Source organism: Pollicipes pollicipes, unplaced genomic scaffold (assembly GCF_011947565.3).
Source record: "Pollicipes pollicipes isolate AB1234 unplaced genomic scaffold, Ppol_2.1 Scaffold_7253;HRSCAF=8739_pilon_pilon_pilon, whole genome shotgun sequence".
Taxonomy (NCBI): Eukaryota; Metazoa; Arthropoda; class Thecostraca; order Pollicipedomorpha; family Pollicipedidae; genus Pollicipes; species Pollicipes pollicipes.
Genome location: NW_023597048.1, coordinates 32314 through 48937, shown reverse-complemented (window position 1 = coordinate 48937; position 16624 = coordinate 32314). Strand labels below are relative to the sequence as shown.

Sequence of the window (16624 nt, the reverse complement as noted above, 5' to 3'; positions counted from 1 at the left end):
GGGTGAGCAGGCTCTCCCGCCCCTCCGCTGCTGCCGTGGCACCAAACGCCGGGATACGCTTGGTTGCTCAGAGGCCATATTGGTATCGGGTTCTTCATATCGAGTTCTTTCCATTTGCTTGGAGGACCCTGTGCTGTTGCGGGGACCCCATACAAGGTAACGCTCCGAGGCACGTGATGTTCATCGACCCTCTTCACTGACCTATGTCTCTTTTCCTTTTTGAGCTTTTTTGCTGAGGACCCTTCACTTATCAAAACTCTCTCTGTTAACCTGCCCTGGCACTCTTGATCACACAGGGGCGTTAATTCATGTACACTGATCTTCGGTTACTGCCCTTTATTCAGGGGATCCTGTACCCCGGCCGAACCCTCTACGTTAGCCTACCAGGGTGCTCCCGATAGTTCAGGGGTCCGACAATATTGATGTTAGGTTCTTTTTGCTTGTTATGAGAACCCTTCACTGTTCACTGGAGCCTCTTTGTTGGGCTGCCACGGCAGTCTCGATTGCCCAGGTGCCATCCTTATTGGTCTCGGGTTTTTTCCATGTCATGGTAGAGCCTACGCCGTTGACGGGACGTAAATCTTTCATCATTTTCATTGGGGCCTTATTTCTTACCGACTGATGACTGAATTTGCGGCTATGTGGATTACGCCGATGAAGTCATTCTTGTCATTTGGAACATAATTTTGCACGCCGCCGACGTCGTGCATCTTATTTCCGTTGATTATTGAATTTGTGACGATTATTATAGTTGTATGTTACGTTTTTATATATTTTGAAGGATGGGGTATTCTGTTTTCCTTTGTAACAGGCAAAACGAAACCCTGTATTAGCCCCCAGGCATCAGCTGACCTCATCAACTACCCGGCTAAACGTATATAAGCTAGGAATCAAACTTTTGCTTGATTTTGATGGTATCTAGCAGCCAACTTAAGTGTGTGTTGGCATTTTTCTTCAAAATACTCGGTCTTAAAATGACCGGATCCACCATGATTCGACGAAGATGAATAAGCTCCATGTATTTGCATACGAAGCATGTCTAGTTTTCTAGGGCTGTGCGCGGTAAGCTAGTCTCCGGTATGCAAACTGCATATATGAGAATAAAACTCAACGGCCGGAATACGATAATTTTTGGTGGATAGAGCCCTGAACTCTAGGGTGCTCACAAATTAAGAGGCCTTCTCCAGTTTTCTAGCATTTTCGCAAGGTACATGTGCGGAGATTTAGTTACCGCAAAGTTTACCGCTTCCGATCACTCCGATATGGTGTCGTGCTGGTCCTGGCCGGTGCTTTTGCCCGAATCGCACAGAGCTTTTGATATTGATGTATACATACATATGCATATATATATATATATATATATATATATATATATATATGCATATATATATATATATGCATATATATATGTATATATGTATATACATTTACTTTTATGACGACAGACACACAAAGCTCGCAAAACTTGTACGGTAGATGACTAGTGACCGACTCTTCTATATATCTGACTCCTCATTTCATTTCGGCACCTTAAACACTTTAAGTCAGAGCATAAAACACGAGCATGCAAACCAACCATCAACTGTTCACTGGTCAGCACTCACTGACGTTTTGACTTGGCGACAACAAACAGCTCTTCAGCCGTGCGGAAGACATCATAGCACCACACACTTTCAATAACACAATCAACACAGCAAATCACAACACCGCATGACAGTCACCCAAAATCCGTGCTATTTATCGGCGCATTGCTCTTTGTCTAATGGATGCATTCGTGATGCTGCTTCAAAGAGATAATTCAATAGTTTGATTCATTTATTTCCTTTGAAGTGGTTTTTGGACATGAATAAGTAATGCATTCAGAATGTTGGGTTCCATTGTTTGTGTGTAGATGATATAATTGCAGTGTTTTATGTAAGCGCTCAGCGCGCGAGGAGAGTTTTGTGGTCGGGCTGCACGTGATTCCTCGGTGCCCCCCTCCCCCCTCCCGTGAGGTGCTCTGTGAGACGTCAGAACAAAAATGTTGTTGTTATGCCACTGTAGCATACGGAACCTTGCAGCAACACCTGACAGCGGTCAACAGACTGGTGGAAATGACCACGTTTCGAAATTGTTACTTTCCAACGCCTTAAGTTAACGGGTATGCGTGTAAAAGGTGTCCCTTTGCCGGATGTTTCGCTAGTGCGATTTTTAGATTGGTAGTCCGGAGGGATTACTGGAAGGCGCATATGCGCCATACCAGTATGGCGCATTGGCGTAATCTCCCTTGCACGTCATGCTGCAACTGCTGAATCAGTTCAGAGAATCGACTGGTAAACCAACTAAATTGCATTGGTAAAACGTTCTGGTCAGCAGCTGAAAGGCATTACGTCCCTTCCTGGGGTCCCCAGCGGCTTTAAGTCTAGTGATAGCACCCAGGACCCTACGGAGACCCTCAGAAGGATGCACCACAACCGGTCCCCTCCTCAATGCGGCTGGCCCTCTAACTGGGACATCCAGCAACGGATCGACGCAGGGGCCCTCCCTGATGCAAACAGACTCTTACTGCTACAGGAAGTCTAATAACTGGTATCGAGACACTAATTCGCCTCATCGGTCACTGGTTGAAATTGTGCACAGAATCCCTCGTCCGCTTCTGGTGTCCCTGGCTAGCACATGTCTCTCCACTGTCTCATTATGCATGAGAACCCCCTTTTGTCATTTCTTGTGAAACCTTTCATTGTCAGGAGGGTCCAGACCAGCACAATAGGTCCTTTGACATACGTCCCTTTCATCGTCCCTATTCAGCAAATGTGCTCCCGGCCGGCCTGGGGCTCATTGCCGACACATGGTCTCCTGCTAGGAACTGTGGTCACTGACCAACAATGTGGGTCTTTCATTGTTTCAGGTGTCCAGACGAATGTAGGATGCCTTCTATGTGGCATTTAGAGATCTTGGCATTGTCTCTGCTCAGGAAATAACCCCTAGGCCCCAGAATAGCAGGGAACGGACTGTTCGATATGGCTGTTCTCAGTCAGTTCCTTCAAATAGGGACACAGTCGCACGCGTCTCCGATCAGTGCTAGAGCTACTCTTCCATTTTAGGGTCCGGCCTTTGGGCTGCGATCCGTCCATACGGCCTCCGGCCTGTCCTTCGGACTCCTTAATCAGACTCTTGATCTTCGGCCCAAAGGGGCCGAAATAGGACATTCGGAACCCATGTGACCCTTGGAACTTAGGAGGGAGGTGGGGGTGTGCTTACTTCAGTTCCCCGTGAAAATGAAGCTTTAGGGACCATTTTAAGTGCCCCTTGAATCTTGCATCCCTTTAACATGAATATTTGGGCTGATTGTGGTGTTGCAATCGGAATTGGGTGCTGATAGAAATAAATGTTATGATGCCCACAGTCAAGGTTCTTGCTGCCTTTTCACCGAAGGAGCCGAACCAGGATTTCAACAGTGTGAGGCAGGCATTTGCGGGCACCTGTATTCCGGTGCACCTTAAAAGGGAAGCTTTGAACCTCCTTCAATTATTCTTCTATCGCCCACTTGCATTTGGTGTCTCAAGGAAATAAATGTCGTAGTGGCCCGAAAGAAAGATGTCTCTTGGCCGAATGGTCCGACGCAGGATTTCGTCAATGGAGACGCATTGTGATGACTCGTCGTAAAGCCCCAATAACAACGGAGGATGTTGGTGCCTGTTTCCTTGAACAGGGTGCCTGTTCCCTGAACAGTCCGATTCGGAATTTTTCCGAAGTGAAAGCCACACCGATTGTAATGCCGCTGGACTTTGGTGCTCCTTTAAATCTATGGCTTTGGGCTTTGCAAATGGCCCGCTTTTATTTAGCACCCATTGGCAATCAAGATTATGTCACCTTCAAAGGACGGTTCTTGTGCCTCCTTGCCCAAAGGTCGAATCCAGTATTTTATGAGGGCGAAAAGCTCAACATAGTTATGCCCCTAGAATTAATGTCTCTTTCAGAATAAATGGTTTTAGGACCCTTTCTGGCACTCTCAGAAATTGGGCGCTTCTTGAAAATAAAGGGCATGTTGTCGCGAAATGACGGATTTGGTGCTCCCTCACCGCATGGGCCGACGCAGGGTTTCGTCGAGGCCACGGCATGGCCGTCGTGGTGCCCCACAATTTTGTGTCTCATAAAAGTATAGGTCACGTGATTCCGAAATGAAGGTATTGTTGCCCCTTTGCGATGAAATTTGGCGTCCTTCAGAGTATCCAAACCTCCTTGCGTCCAGGGGGAAGAGGACTGACCCCGTGGCCCTTCCCCCTGGACCCGCCCCTGCTTTGTGGTGCTTCAGGAAGTGTGTGCTTCTGGAAAATAAAGGCTAAGATGCCCGGTAATGAAGCTTTTTTGGTGCGCCCTCGTGGAACAGGCAGATCGATAATTTTGCAAGGGTGAAAGGCACAGATATTGTGATGTCCATGGATTTTGAACCCTGTTCAAAACTAAAGCTTTAGGAAATTTGAATTGCCCACTTAGAGGGATTCTTTAAACTATCGCGTTGGCGAGTGCCCTCATCCCACCTCATCGTTAGGTGAGATGAGGACACTTGCCTCTTATTTTGGGGGATGCGACGTGAGATAAATGAGGAGGGAACTGAAATGCCAAGAGCAGCCATGAAGAGGTGAGTGACAGTGATTGATGTGGTGTGTGGTTACGTTGTCTAGCAAATTAACAGCATTACAAGTAAACACTTCAAATGATAGGCAAGAAATCGAAATGAATTGGAAATGGGAAGAAGCACCCAACATGCGGATGGGATAGATGATGGTAATACGGGAGCAGAAGCCACACTTCCAAACACCACTTTCTACGTAGTGTGTCGGCGGTAAGCCAGCATTAGTGTTTGGTGTGAAGTAAAAGGTAAAGGAAGAAGGAAAAGTAAAGTAAAAAAAAAACTTGTCCGTTAGCCCATGCATCGAATGCACCGTGCGCATGCATAACGTCACGCATTCCAGCTGACAAATGTGATGACAGATCGAACGCGGTCCTGGCATTATCGCCAGCCGGCGCATGACGTCACAGACCATATGACTATGGTCACTTGACGTGACGCAGGCGAATACTGGGCTGTGATTGGTGCTAACAAATGTGCTGACGACAGATCGAACGCGGCCTTGGCCTTCGGTCGGCCCTAAAGAACCCGCAAAAACTTATAACCAGTGACCTCACACAGCTAGTCGAATATCAGTGATGCCATACCGTCGGTTCATGCCATATGACCTTTAGTCCACCCAAAAGAGCCGGTAAAAACTCATGAACAGTGACAGCACACACGTCGGCAATCCATGGGAGCCTCGGCGTTGAATCGATTCAAAATCGCTTTCAGTGACGTCACAATGTCAGCTGATGCCTTACAGGTTTTATGTAGAAAGACAGTACATAAACCTTGCGTCCATCATAGATCTTCCTTCCGTCGGTGGTACACGAGTGCTGAAGTAGCGTTTTACCGGCGTGGTGTGGCTCCTATTTGCCCCTTTTTCATCTGCTAGGGCTTCCTTTTGATCACCTGGAGACTTGTGTGGTCAGAAAAGGTATGATGTTTGCCATCTAGGACGTACAGACTAGTCTGCAAAAATTAATATACTGCGCCAGACTCCTATGTGACATGTGCACGCCGAACTTCATGCTTGCGTGCACCAAACGCAGGCCGGGTCAAGCTGTGGTAGACATATTTGGCATGCTCGCATGTAAAGAACATTTTGGGAGGTTTTTCTTGCACTTGATTCACTTCAAGAATTTTCTAAGCATCATAATTTTTTTAGACATTGGCAATGCCATGAAATAGGTGCTTAAACATACACCATAGTTCAGACGTCTTGGATTTTTAACATGCATGCATTACAATTTTTGGAACACTGTAGCTGCTGCTCAAGACAGTTCTGGTGTACTTTACATCAGGTACAGCCTGACCTATGGGGCAGGTGATATCTTTTGTGCCTTATCAGCCCTCCCTTTTTGATTTTATGGAAAATGTGCCTCAGTCATCTGGGGCCTCCTGTTAGCATGATGTAGTCTCCTGAAATATCAAGGGGACAAATAGATATTTTCCCCTTGGAAATATCAACATCATTTTACAGTGTTGCCCCACCCCCTCCACTCCTTTTCCCTCTGTGTTGGTGCCATCCCATGACATGTTATGTCACAAAGGCTAAGAATTCTGCAAAATAATTACCCATGGAGAGGTCTCCCTAAGTATAGCTAAAATATTTTTAAGCACTGGACCAGGTATTTTATTATCTGGGGCAAAACATTGCTGATTGAAATGCATTGTGTTGATAAAATAACACCACTGTACTTATCCTTGGTTTTGCATGATGAATTGCAATGGCTTTTTCTTAATACCATTTGTCACTAAGTACTCAAGACTTTGTTATCTTTAGCATGTGTGCTCTCTGATATGGGCACCTTAATGGCCACAAAGCCAGAAAGACAAATAACTTGAATGCTTTAACACGAGCGTGGGTAGTCGGCTAGATACCCTTTGCTTGGGTGGGGGTCAATTTGACCCCCCCCCCCAGAGATCTTGGGGACTAAGAAAGCTAGAGACACCAAATTTACAGGCTGTGTTAACCTGTATGTGAAATCACTTAGGTCAATGTTTCAGGTTCCGAGGTCTAAAAAGTCCCTTTTGGTCTAAAGAGGTCAAACTAGGTCAAGTTCCAGGCTTGTCTCTAAATTGCCCCCAGAACCTAGATAACCATTTCTAAGCCAAAGCTCACATACCTATTTAAGGTGGGTGACATTGCTTGACCTTTTGAAGGTCAATGAGATGAAAATAATACAAGAATACAATACAAGATTGTTTTGAGTTTTGCATTTGACCAAGTGGCAAAGATAATGCCAGGCAGCATGTTCCCAAAACAAAATGTTGACCTGGGTCACTTTAGGTCAGTGACCTTTTCTGACCCCTTAGAAGTCCATGGAAGATGTATAATGCAGTTCCTGCTATCAACAAGTTAGAAATGAGCACCAGCAACTATCCCATACAGCAAGCCCTAGAGTAACAAAACATGTTGGCTTTGTCCTTGGTGTGACCTTCATACCTGACCTTAGGTCAATGTAATCTGTTTATTCAACTGTTGTGTTACCTAAGAAAGCATCTCAGAGATGTATGGCTTTGTCTAACACTCTGTTGTTGGATCAGATTGAAGGATTCCCTTGAACTTGCCTTTGCTGAAACCATGGCCTGATTTTGACCTGCCATAGATCAGCAACCTTACAAGGTACAAGTAAATTTTTTGTGAAACAATCCACTATTCAGTTGTCTACAGCTGTGCGAAATTTGGCGCGGCCATGCCTCGCCATTCAGAAACCATTCTGGAAAAAACCTTTGGGGAGTCAATTTGCCCCCCCCTCCCACCCACCTGAGCATCTGCTAACAGAGCTACAGATACCTTTGTTGAATTGGAAAAGCAATCAAAAGGATTAAATGGCCAAGCAGGCTGTACTTCAACAATGCCCTACCATTCAAACATGTCTTTTTATTTATTGTGCTGCAAAAGTTGAATAGTCATTTCCATTAGGCATGATCTTTGTGATTTAAAATGAAAGACAAAATGTGTTGCTTTCATCATCTAATGAGCTTACATGACATTGATGCATCAGATATCATATCATATCATGTACAATGTCATATGGTGCATGACATGTACCATATGACATTGTATGATATGGATGTGGTGAACCTGAGGACATTGGATCATGTATACCAGATAAGAGACACTGAGAGACCTATGAGGGACATAAGCCCTTCAGGCAGCCATCAGGTCATCAAACAACTGTTATGCTGGCAGGCCATAAAGCATCAGTGTGCTTTGGAGGGATAAGTATTCACTCATAACTGGTGGTGTGCATGCAGGGTCCCAGCCAATGATGCAGACAGACACCCAACTGTTTAGGTTTCCAGTCACAGCAACTGCTAATTGTTATCCTTATCAATGATGCTGATTTGCACACAGCATTTCAGCAAGACATTTACTGTTACCAGGTCCTAGTTTGTCATGAGAAAAACCTTAGTGTGTGTGGTATGATCCATGCATGCATCTCAGTCACAAAGGCCTTTGGCGCCCTGAATCCTCAAATGTTATTGCTAGTGATTGATAGACAATTACTGCAGCCACTCTCTTAACATTCTCAAGAATGTAACTGCCTCCAGTCTGTGATTTCATGGCATTGAAACACATGATCCTGTTTGATATCCCAACTCGATGTAGCATGGAGTGACTGGCCTACAAGAACAAGTGTATGTTAAATGTATTCAAAGTTTGTGCATCCTCCCCACTGCTATGGGAACCTTAATGTTTCCCAGGATTATTCTCTTTTTATTATAACAATTGTTAACATGAAATTGGTGCAACACAAACAAAGCCTGGTGTGTTGAAGCAGTGTGTACTGGGCAGCCAGTGGAAACACCATCTGCTCAGCATGAGTGCCACGCACCATTGTGTTTCAGACAGTGCCCTGGGAGCTTGCTGCCAGCCTTTGACCTGACCCGCGCAGCTCGGTGGCGGTGACCATGCCGGGAGAGGTGGCGGCGCCCGAGAGCGGCCCGGTGGCCAGCGGCGGCCAGCCGGCCGACGGTCAGCAGCAGCAGCAGCAACAGCAGCCGGCGCAGCAGTCTTCTTCTCCATCTGCAAGGGCCTCATATTCCGCGCCTTTGTCATCTATCTCATATCGTCCATGTTCAGGTGTGGCTGATACCTAGGCCTGATACAATGCTGAATCCTGCTTTTTGCCGGGCTGTGATCTGGCCAGACAGTGATGGCATATCTTTACTTCTGAATATTTGTCCATCCAGCTGTACTCCATGTCTTTTCTGTCTTGTCCACAACTTCATTGTCCTTTGGGCATTTGCTCATTGCGCTGCCATCATGAAATGTGCGTTTTTTCATGACAGTAGTACTGTAAAGTTTTCCAGTTTTTTTATTATTAAATGAACTGACATGCATCACTACCATCTTAAAGGCTGGTCTCCTAGCCTGTTCTCTCTGGTGGTCTGGTCTCCAAGCACTGACTGGTGTTGCAGGCGCCCCACCCCGCAGGCCGGGCCGGGCGGTGGAAAGCCGCAGGCGCCCGTGTACGCCACCAACATGTTCGAAAATGGAACGTTCATGGTGAGTGCTGTGTTCTGAAGACCTCTTGTGTTGCTAACCACGGCATGAATGCAGCGCGCCGCGGGCGGCACCAGTCAACTATCAGGGAGTGGGTTTTGAACGGAAAGTACGGAAACCACAATTTGAGCGACTTGAAATAATGAAACCAGGGTGGTCTCGATGAAAGTCGGAGTTATTTGGCAGAGCTGGCACACAGCGGCCCGCGCTGATGACCGCAGCGGAAACGCACGTGGCCTTTGCATTTCGCATTGCCTCCAATGGCCGCAGAGCGGCTGCTGGCAGTTCACGGATCCGTGGTGCCGGTTTTGGAGACCGGATCAAACGGTGATGCATCGAGACGGTAGAACTACAGGTTCATCGCGTGCGCAAGACGTCATGTGCCGAAACAATCGGTGCGCTCCCCCTTCCCTGACTGTAGGTGCTGGGTATCACATGTGTGTGTGTGTGGGGGGGGGGGGGAGATTACGTGCGTGCGTGTGTGTGTGTGTGTGTGCGTGCGTGCGTGTGTGTTGGCCGATGCCAGCCGGCTTGAAGAGGGTCCATTTCACTTCACATCTGCGTGACCTGGTGGCGGCCCGCTGCGCGGTGCTGGCGGGCATAGTGCGGGGGCGGTCGGCGGCCGGCCCGTCGGCTCCCATTTCCATCTCGGGGCGTGCCTGCGCACGGAGGGGGACGAGATCGGCGGCAGAAGAGGCCACGAGCAGTGCGCTGGTGCGCCCGATCGCAGGCCCATGACCTGGAAGGGCTACCGAGAATCCTTACCTGAGGACTCAATGGCCCCCGAATCCACGGTTAAGCCTGACGCACGGGCGCACCCTCGTGCTTACTATGGCCACTCTGTGCTCGGAGATGTGTGATGTTTCACGAAAGGGCGTGGGTGTTACCGTACTTCCACCGGGACACCTCTCCCGGTCACAGTTGTCTGTCGTCTGGTCGCGACGCGTGCTGGTGCGGCGTTCCTGTCTCGCACACGCGGGGATGTCCGCCAGTGGTGCTCGGCGGTACCTGTGCACATGCTTGGCTGGTGTTGCCCCATACGTCCGTTGTCGGCTAGATTTGCACGCGTTCGTGAATACTGCGGCCTCCCTGGCTCCGATGCGTGACGCGTCTCCGTGTGTGTCTGTCTGCACGACCCGGCAGGCCTCGCACGTGTCCGCCCGTGGCTCCCCGCCTGACACACGTGTGCGCGGATGTGACGCTGCGTGTCCGGCAGGACCTGTACGTGTCCGCCCGTGGCTCCCCGCCTGACACACGTGTGCACGGGTGTAACGCTGCGTGTCCGGCAGGACCTGTACGTGTATGTGAGCGAGTCCGCCGACGGACCAGACTTCAGCCGGCCCGAGCAGCTGGCCTGGCGCCAGCTCGGACTACAGTACGGCGACTGGACGAGCGGGCCCGACGGCAACGGCATCTTCTCCCACAAGCTCATCTACCGGCCTTCGGAGGTAGCGCGGCCGCCGCGGGCCGGGCCGGGCGCGCTGTGCCCACTGCGGCGGGGGCTGACCGGGTGCCGCTAGTGGGTGGGTGGCGCCGCTAGTATGTCGCTGACGGCTGGGGGTGGTCACCAAGTTCTCAACACGCAAGAGTGGGCGCACTGCTGCACTGTTTCACATTGCCGAAATGCACGCAGGTGGACTGAACAAGTGTTCGTATTGAGTTCCCTCGTCCACCCATACCGCAGCTGCAGTTTTCGCAGCTTTTCGTCTGCTATCTGTTTGCGTCCTAATTGGCAGTTACATAATGCGTCTACAATTGCTAATTAGGCAACGTCAGTACAGTTGTCCTTAGTGCGCGCTCTTTCGCCAACCCTACACTGTAACGCGGTCTGGACAGCTCTTCATCCCCGATATAGGTTTGCGCTGTAGCCTGCACGCGCGACCGTAGTCGTCTCACACGTGCCGTCTGCCCACTAGGCGGTGCTCAACAACGGCTCGGTATACCTGCACGTGTTCGTGGTGCGCGAGGGTCGCTCGCCGGACCCGTCCACAGGCCGGCTGTACTCGCGCCAGGAGACCATCTCCGGCACCAAGCGGCTCAACAAGTCAGTCACTGACCACTCACGTGCGCTGTTTGGTGGGCGCGCTTACTGAAGACGGGTGTAACCCAGTAATCTGTGCAGAGGGTCCCTCTGCGGCACTCCGTCATCACATGGCAAATAGCGGCCCACTTTGCAGTATCCGTATTCCATGTGTAGGCTTCATGTGGAAAATGGTGCATTGGGTTTTCTTAAAGTTGTGATCGGATTCTAGTTATCAATAACTCCGTTGCCATGCTTTAGACGAGACTCGTCTCAAATTTTTATGAAAGCAACTGTATAGGGTTAGCAGCACAATATTCGTGGTTTTGCGTTTTGGCTTACATAACACTTATGCAAAAAATAATATAAGAGTCACACATTTATTCAAGGAAAGGAAAAACAAACGTTATTTATTTTTACATTCCACGACATGTCATGCCCGAAGTTCATGCATGTCACGCTCTTGTACCCTGTAGCATGACCTTTCGAGTTGTGTTGTTTGAATCCAGCTATGACCATGTCAGCTAATTTTTTTCACTGGCGTGCGCACGAATTGGTCCGGATTATTTCAGTCCTACTTGCACACGTGACAGCAATAACGATCAGCACCGTCATCACGTGCCAGTTGTAGGCGGACGAGGAACCAGCCGCAACCAGTAGCAGGCATCCACGACTTCTTGTTCGCAAGTCTCGGATTCCGCGCCCGAGCGACGCGTCTGGCGTTCGAGCTAACCGCCATGTTATCCGCTGCGGCAGGTTCAAACGCAAGGTGTACCGGCGGACGCAGAACCTGCTGACGGGCAGTTCGGAGATTTCCGAGGAGGACCTCAAGGTAGGTGGCCACCTCCGTGGTGCCGTTCACGCCTCCCGCGCGGGCGGAGCCGGTCCGCTGAAGGGACGGCGGTCGGGGCGGAAGGAGAGCGAACTTGTCTCAGTCGCTAGCTCGCGGGCGGCCACGATGGATGACCGGCTTCACACCGACCGCGACATCGCGGCGCGACGGAAGTCGGTTGTTGCGGACGGTCCAACACAGGGCTGGACGGTGGACTCATTCGGCGCAGCGGCGTCTTCGGCGTACGAGCTGGCGGAGGCCAGGGCCGCGGTTTTCGACGCTCACAACAGGAAACCGTCGTCTTCGAAGGGATCGACGTCGTTCTCGAAGGGGTCAAAGCCGGAGCCGGCCGCTCCGCCCGGCCGTGGCCCGCCGGCGACACTGTTGCCGCCTGGCGGTGACGTGAGGAACCTCGGCGGAGGCAGTGCACCGCGGTCGGCCGTTATCGGCCACCCGCCGACGGTGCTGACGCGTAGCGGCGGCAGGAGGAGAGCAGGGGGAAAGAAACCTAGCGGCGACATACCAACCATGCCCACAATCGTCGGTCGGCCGTCGGCTGTTCCTTCGCGAACTGACGGCGTGGGGAAGCCGAGCGGCGATATTGGGACAAAGTGCACGGCCGTCGGTCGTTCTTTCACAGCGCCACCGCGTGGTGGCGACGGAAGGAAACTGAGGGGCATTATTGGGACCATGTTCACGGCCGCCGGTCGTCCTTCGACAGCGCCACCGCGTGGTGGCGGCGGAAGGAAACTGAGGGGCGTTATTGGGACCATGTTTACGGCTGTCGGCCAGCCGTCAACAGGGCTGCCTCGTAGTGGCGGAGGGAGGAAAACTGAACGGCGGCGTTAGGTCGGCGCTCGCTGCCGGTCGTCGACTGCTGACCGTGCCGTCACCTGTTGGCGGCCGTAGGAAGCTCAGCGGTGGCCGGTTGTATCCGCTTGCGACCCACAAGCGGTGGTTGCGGACGCGGACCACGGGTCGTGCTGTCGCATTGCGGCGATGACGGTGAATTGAGTGCCGGCTGTCCAGCGGCGCTTGTCTTCGTCGAGCCGCCGTGGACAGTGGTGCTGCGCGGGTGGCGGCGACGGCAAGCGGAGTACCGCTTGTCCTATGACACTCGTCCCTCGTTGGGTCGCCGTTGGCAGTGCTGCCCCGTGGCGGCGGTGGCGGTAAACTAAGCGCGTGTTCTACGCGGTGCTCGCCTTCGTCGTGTCACCGTCGGGAGTGCTGCCGCGTAGTGGCGGCAGGTAGAAGCTGTGCGGCTGCTGCCCCTGACACCTCCGCTTCCCTGACTGGGGCTCTGGTTGAGACGTCGGCGCCGGCAGTTCGCGTCGTCGTGCCGCCGGGCGCCTCGGTCTGGAAGAGCCGGGTGTATGTGACGGACGGCCGCGGCCGATAAGTGACCGAGAAGCCCGGCGCCAGGGTGGCGCGTGATGAAAGCGGCCGGCCTGGCTCGGTCACCAGTACCGGCACCTTGCTGCGGCCACTCACGCCGCCGAGCACTCGTGCCGTCCGCATGTCGGGCCGGGCCACCCCTGCCGACGGCGGCGCGCAGCGCACACTCGTCACCGTCCGATAGATGACGCTGGTGTCGGTCGTCGATGCCGATGCGACCGGCCGGCCGGTGGTAACGAGCCGCGCGTCGGCCCCGGCGAGCAGCACGGCGGCGATGGCCAGGACGGAGACACGGCCGCCGGGCCTCGTCCGCCGCCGCTGCTGTGAGCTCCTAGCGGCAGCCATGCTGAGCGCGCACTGGCGCCGGCGGGCGGCGCGGCCTGGCCTGACGCGCCGCCCTGGGCAGGCGCGGCCCACGCTCGGCTGGCGGAGGAGGCGCGCGCGCGCCCGCCGGCCGATGACGGCGCCTCTGACGGCGAGCTCCGCGGCTGATCGGTCGGGGTGACTCGGCACATGTGACAGCGTCTGGAGAATGGCCCGGCCACCAGGCGCCGACCGGCCCGGCGAGTCAGCGGCGCCGCGTTTTGCTCCCCGGCGCCGACGTGCAGTTCCGACTGCGCAACGGCGCGGTCTGGCGCGGCAGAGGATGGGTGCTACGTCTGTCGTCCTTGGAACGAGTGCAGCGTGAGGAGGAGCGCGGTTTGTTCAGGCCGGGTGGGCGACGGTGGGAAGAACGAGGGGATGACTGGTGACGATGAGTCAGCACCGGTTCCGGACCCAATGGACCTTGGTGGCTTTGGGTCCTTTGATCCCTCGCGTCTCGGCCCGGGGACGACACCTGAACAGATAATGGAACGTTGGCGTGAGTGGTCGTTTTCCGGTTGTTGACTTGCCAGTCATGCGTGCATGCCTGACGTGGCGTGACATGCGTGACAATCGCAAATGAGGCCTGCCGGTGTGCGTGTCATGCGCTCTGTTAACAGGGGTATCGTGCACCGCACTCGCTACTTTACCTCGTCTTCTCCACCACGTTACACTTTCATGGACTTTGATGCATGCTACATTGATAATAATATCAGGCGTCACGTCACGCAACTGTGACCGGCTGCAGGTATGACTATACTGTATAGGGACACCTGGAAGTTGCCACAACGTAAACATGCCGATTGTGACCTTCAGGTATCAGAGGGTTAAGTCGCCTCCTGGTGCACCGGTCCAACGCCCGACGAATGCCAGGATGGCTCGGGCCCTCTGGTAGCTCAGTTGGTAGAGCGGTGGACTGTAGTGGAATGAGGCAGACATCCATAGGTCGCTGGTTCAAATCCGGCCCGGAGGACGTTTTGTGATGTAGATACGTTGTGACTGTTCTATTTGAACCAGTGGCATGGGATCCTGTTACAAAGTTCATGGGTCGAATTTCTGGGTATGGCGGGAGGGCCAATCCCCATCTCTTGGACCGCTCACCTTAAAATCGTAAAAAAAACACCAGAAATCGACTTTTTGTCCGTCTTTGTTTTAGATCGCCTCTGGTCGGTCAACTCTCGCAATATGTATTGGAGCCGTGTGGTCGTGGCCTGCAAATTTATGGCAACATCTGTGCACTTGCTTTGTTCATTCGATGGATGCACTTAATATATAAAACTGCTAAGTGACTGGTGGAGCGTCCCAGTTGTTGAAAATTTGCCGACCAACATGTCATGTGACAGGGGATTTTGTATTCGATCCCAGCCTTTTAATTCCAGTGCGTTAACAAACAGGTCCTATGCTCACGCTCTGTGATGCCAGGCGTAAGTCATTGTTTGGCTTGCCCAACATGTTGTATATCTAGCGGCAGAATTTTCACCTCCAATCCCCACATTCTGTCGTGTATCTCGGCACAAATTCCATAGTCGACTTGTCCGGCTCGGTACCTTATGTTCCGCCGCCGGGCCCCGAGCCCGCCGGCGCACATGGCTGGGGGTCAACGGCTGGTCAACGCCCGAGGACAGCTCTGGTCGGCGTCTGATATATAGTCATGTTCTCTTGAACAGTGGCGTGTGCGACCTTGGAGGCAAGCGACAGACGACAGGCGACAAAAGAGGAACAGGTGCCATGAATTAGATGTTTCGACCACCCCGACCTAAGATGTTCTGTGACAGTTTCCGTGCGTGACCCTTATTTAGCCGCCGGTCGGATACCGCCCCCCCCCCCCCCTCAGGGCTCAGCACAAGCTCTTCCGCCTGGCTCCAGTACCAGACACGGTTCTTCTTCCGACCTGGTGTCGAAGCAGTGCACCTCAGTATTTGTCCCCGCCGGTCCTCCACCGAATACGGCCGCTGGCACGCTGTTCTCCTGCCAGGAGGGGCAGGAAAACAAGTGTCCTGACTGAGGTACAGTGTTCCTGTACGAATCTCAGCCGCTGGCTACGCGACTGAGACGGGGAAGGTGGGGGTTACCCGACCTCCAGGTTACCCTCGGCCTCCCCGCACCCTACTCCACCCAACCCCACCCCGCCGAACCCACTGGCCGTCCCTCCGACAGTCTGTACGTAGTGCTGTCAGCCTCTGGTAGCTCAGTTGGTAGAGCGGTGGACTGTAGAGGAAGAGCGCAGGCATCCATAGGTCGCTGGTTCAAATCCGGCCCGGAGGACTTTTCGTCTTGGTGTCGATGTAAATGTATGGTGTCGCTCTGGCGAAGACACGAATCCGAATCCCAAGACGGGGCTTCGAAACATGCACGGGCGAAATGTGAGCCGAAGTCAGGGAATTCGTGCTGTGTAAACGCGAGGTGAAAGCCAAACCACCATCAGCTGCGAATCACGTGGCCGAAGCCTAAGCTGGGTCTAGGGTGTAACGCCGTTGTGCGCAGCCAAAAGCACTTCTGTACATAACTTATAGATATTGCTATTATAAAACTGTATGAGATCAGGAAATGTCAAGAGTTTTGGTTAGTGATTCGGACAATGTTAGCGGTACGGAGAACATATTTTTTCGACCGTCGTTCTCGTCTTCTGCGCTAGCATGTATACACGGGCTTAGACAGTAAGTTATCCGGTTGTCGTCAGTTTTTTATTGGTCCTGAGGTTTGCCGCCTGGTGTTTGCATACATACATGCATACATACATACATACATACATACATACATACATACATACATGTATACATACATAGATACATATATACATACATACATACATGCATACATACACACATACATGCATACACACTTACATACATACACACATGCATACATACATGCATACAAAAATACATGCATACATACATACAT

The 16624-nt window shown here is 52.0% G+C and overlaps 1 protein-coding gene and 2 non-coding genes across 3 annotated transcripts; all 3 read left to right on the top strand.

Moving 5' to 3' along the window:
* Positions 1–8624: 8624 nt before the first annotated feature.
* On the top strand, positions 8625–13361 carry LOC119110915 (uncharacterized). The gene is made up of 6 exons (XM_037234790.1): positions 8625–8687; positions 9026–9113; positions 10400–10558; positions 11027–11154; positions 11887–12773; positions 13288–13361. Exons 1-6 carry the CDS (start codon positions 8680–8682, stop codon positions 13359–13361), a joined length of 1344 nt encoding a protein of 447 aa, XP_037090685.1. The 5' UTR covers positions 8625–8679.
* Positions 13362–14605: 1244 nt separating this feature from the next.
* TRNAY-GUA (transfer RNA tyrosine (anticodon GUA)) lies at positions 14606–14693 on the top strand. Its single transcript is given in 2 exon segments — positions 14606–14642; positions 14658–14693. It is a non-coding gene; the product is annotated as a tRNA-Tyr (tRNA).
* A 1204-nt stretch (positions 14694–15897) lies between these two features.
* On the top strand, positions 15898–15985 carry TRNAY-GUA (transfer RNA tyrosine (anticodon GUA)). Its single transcript is given in 2 exon segments — positions 15898–15934; positions 15950–15985. It is a non-coding gene; the product is annotated as a tRNA-Tyr (tRNA).
* Positions 15986–16624: the final 639 nt, after the last annotated feature.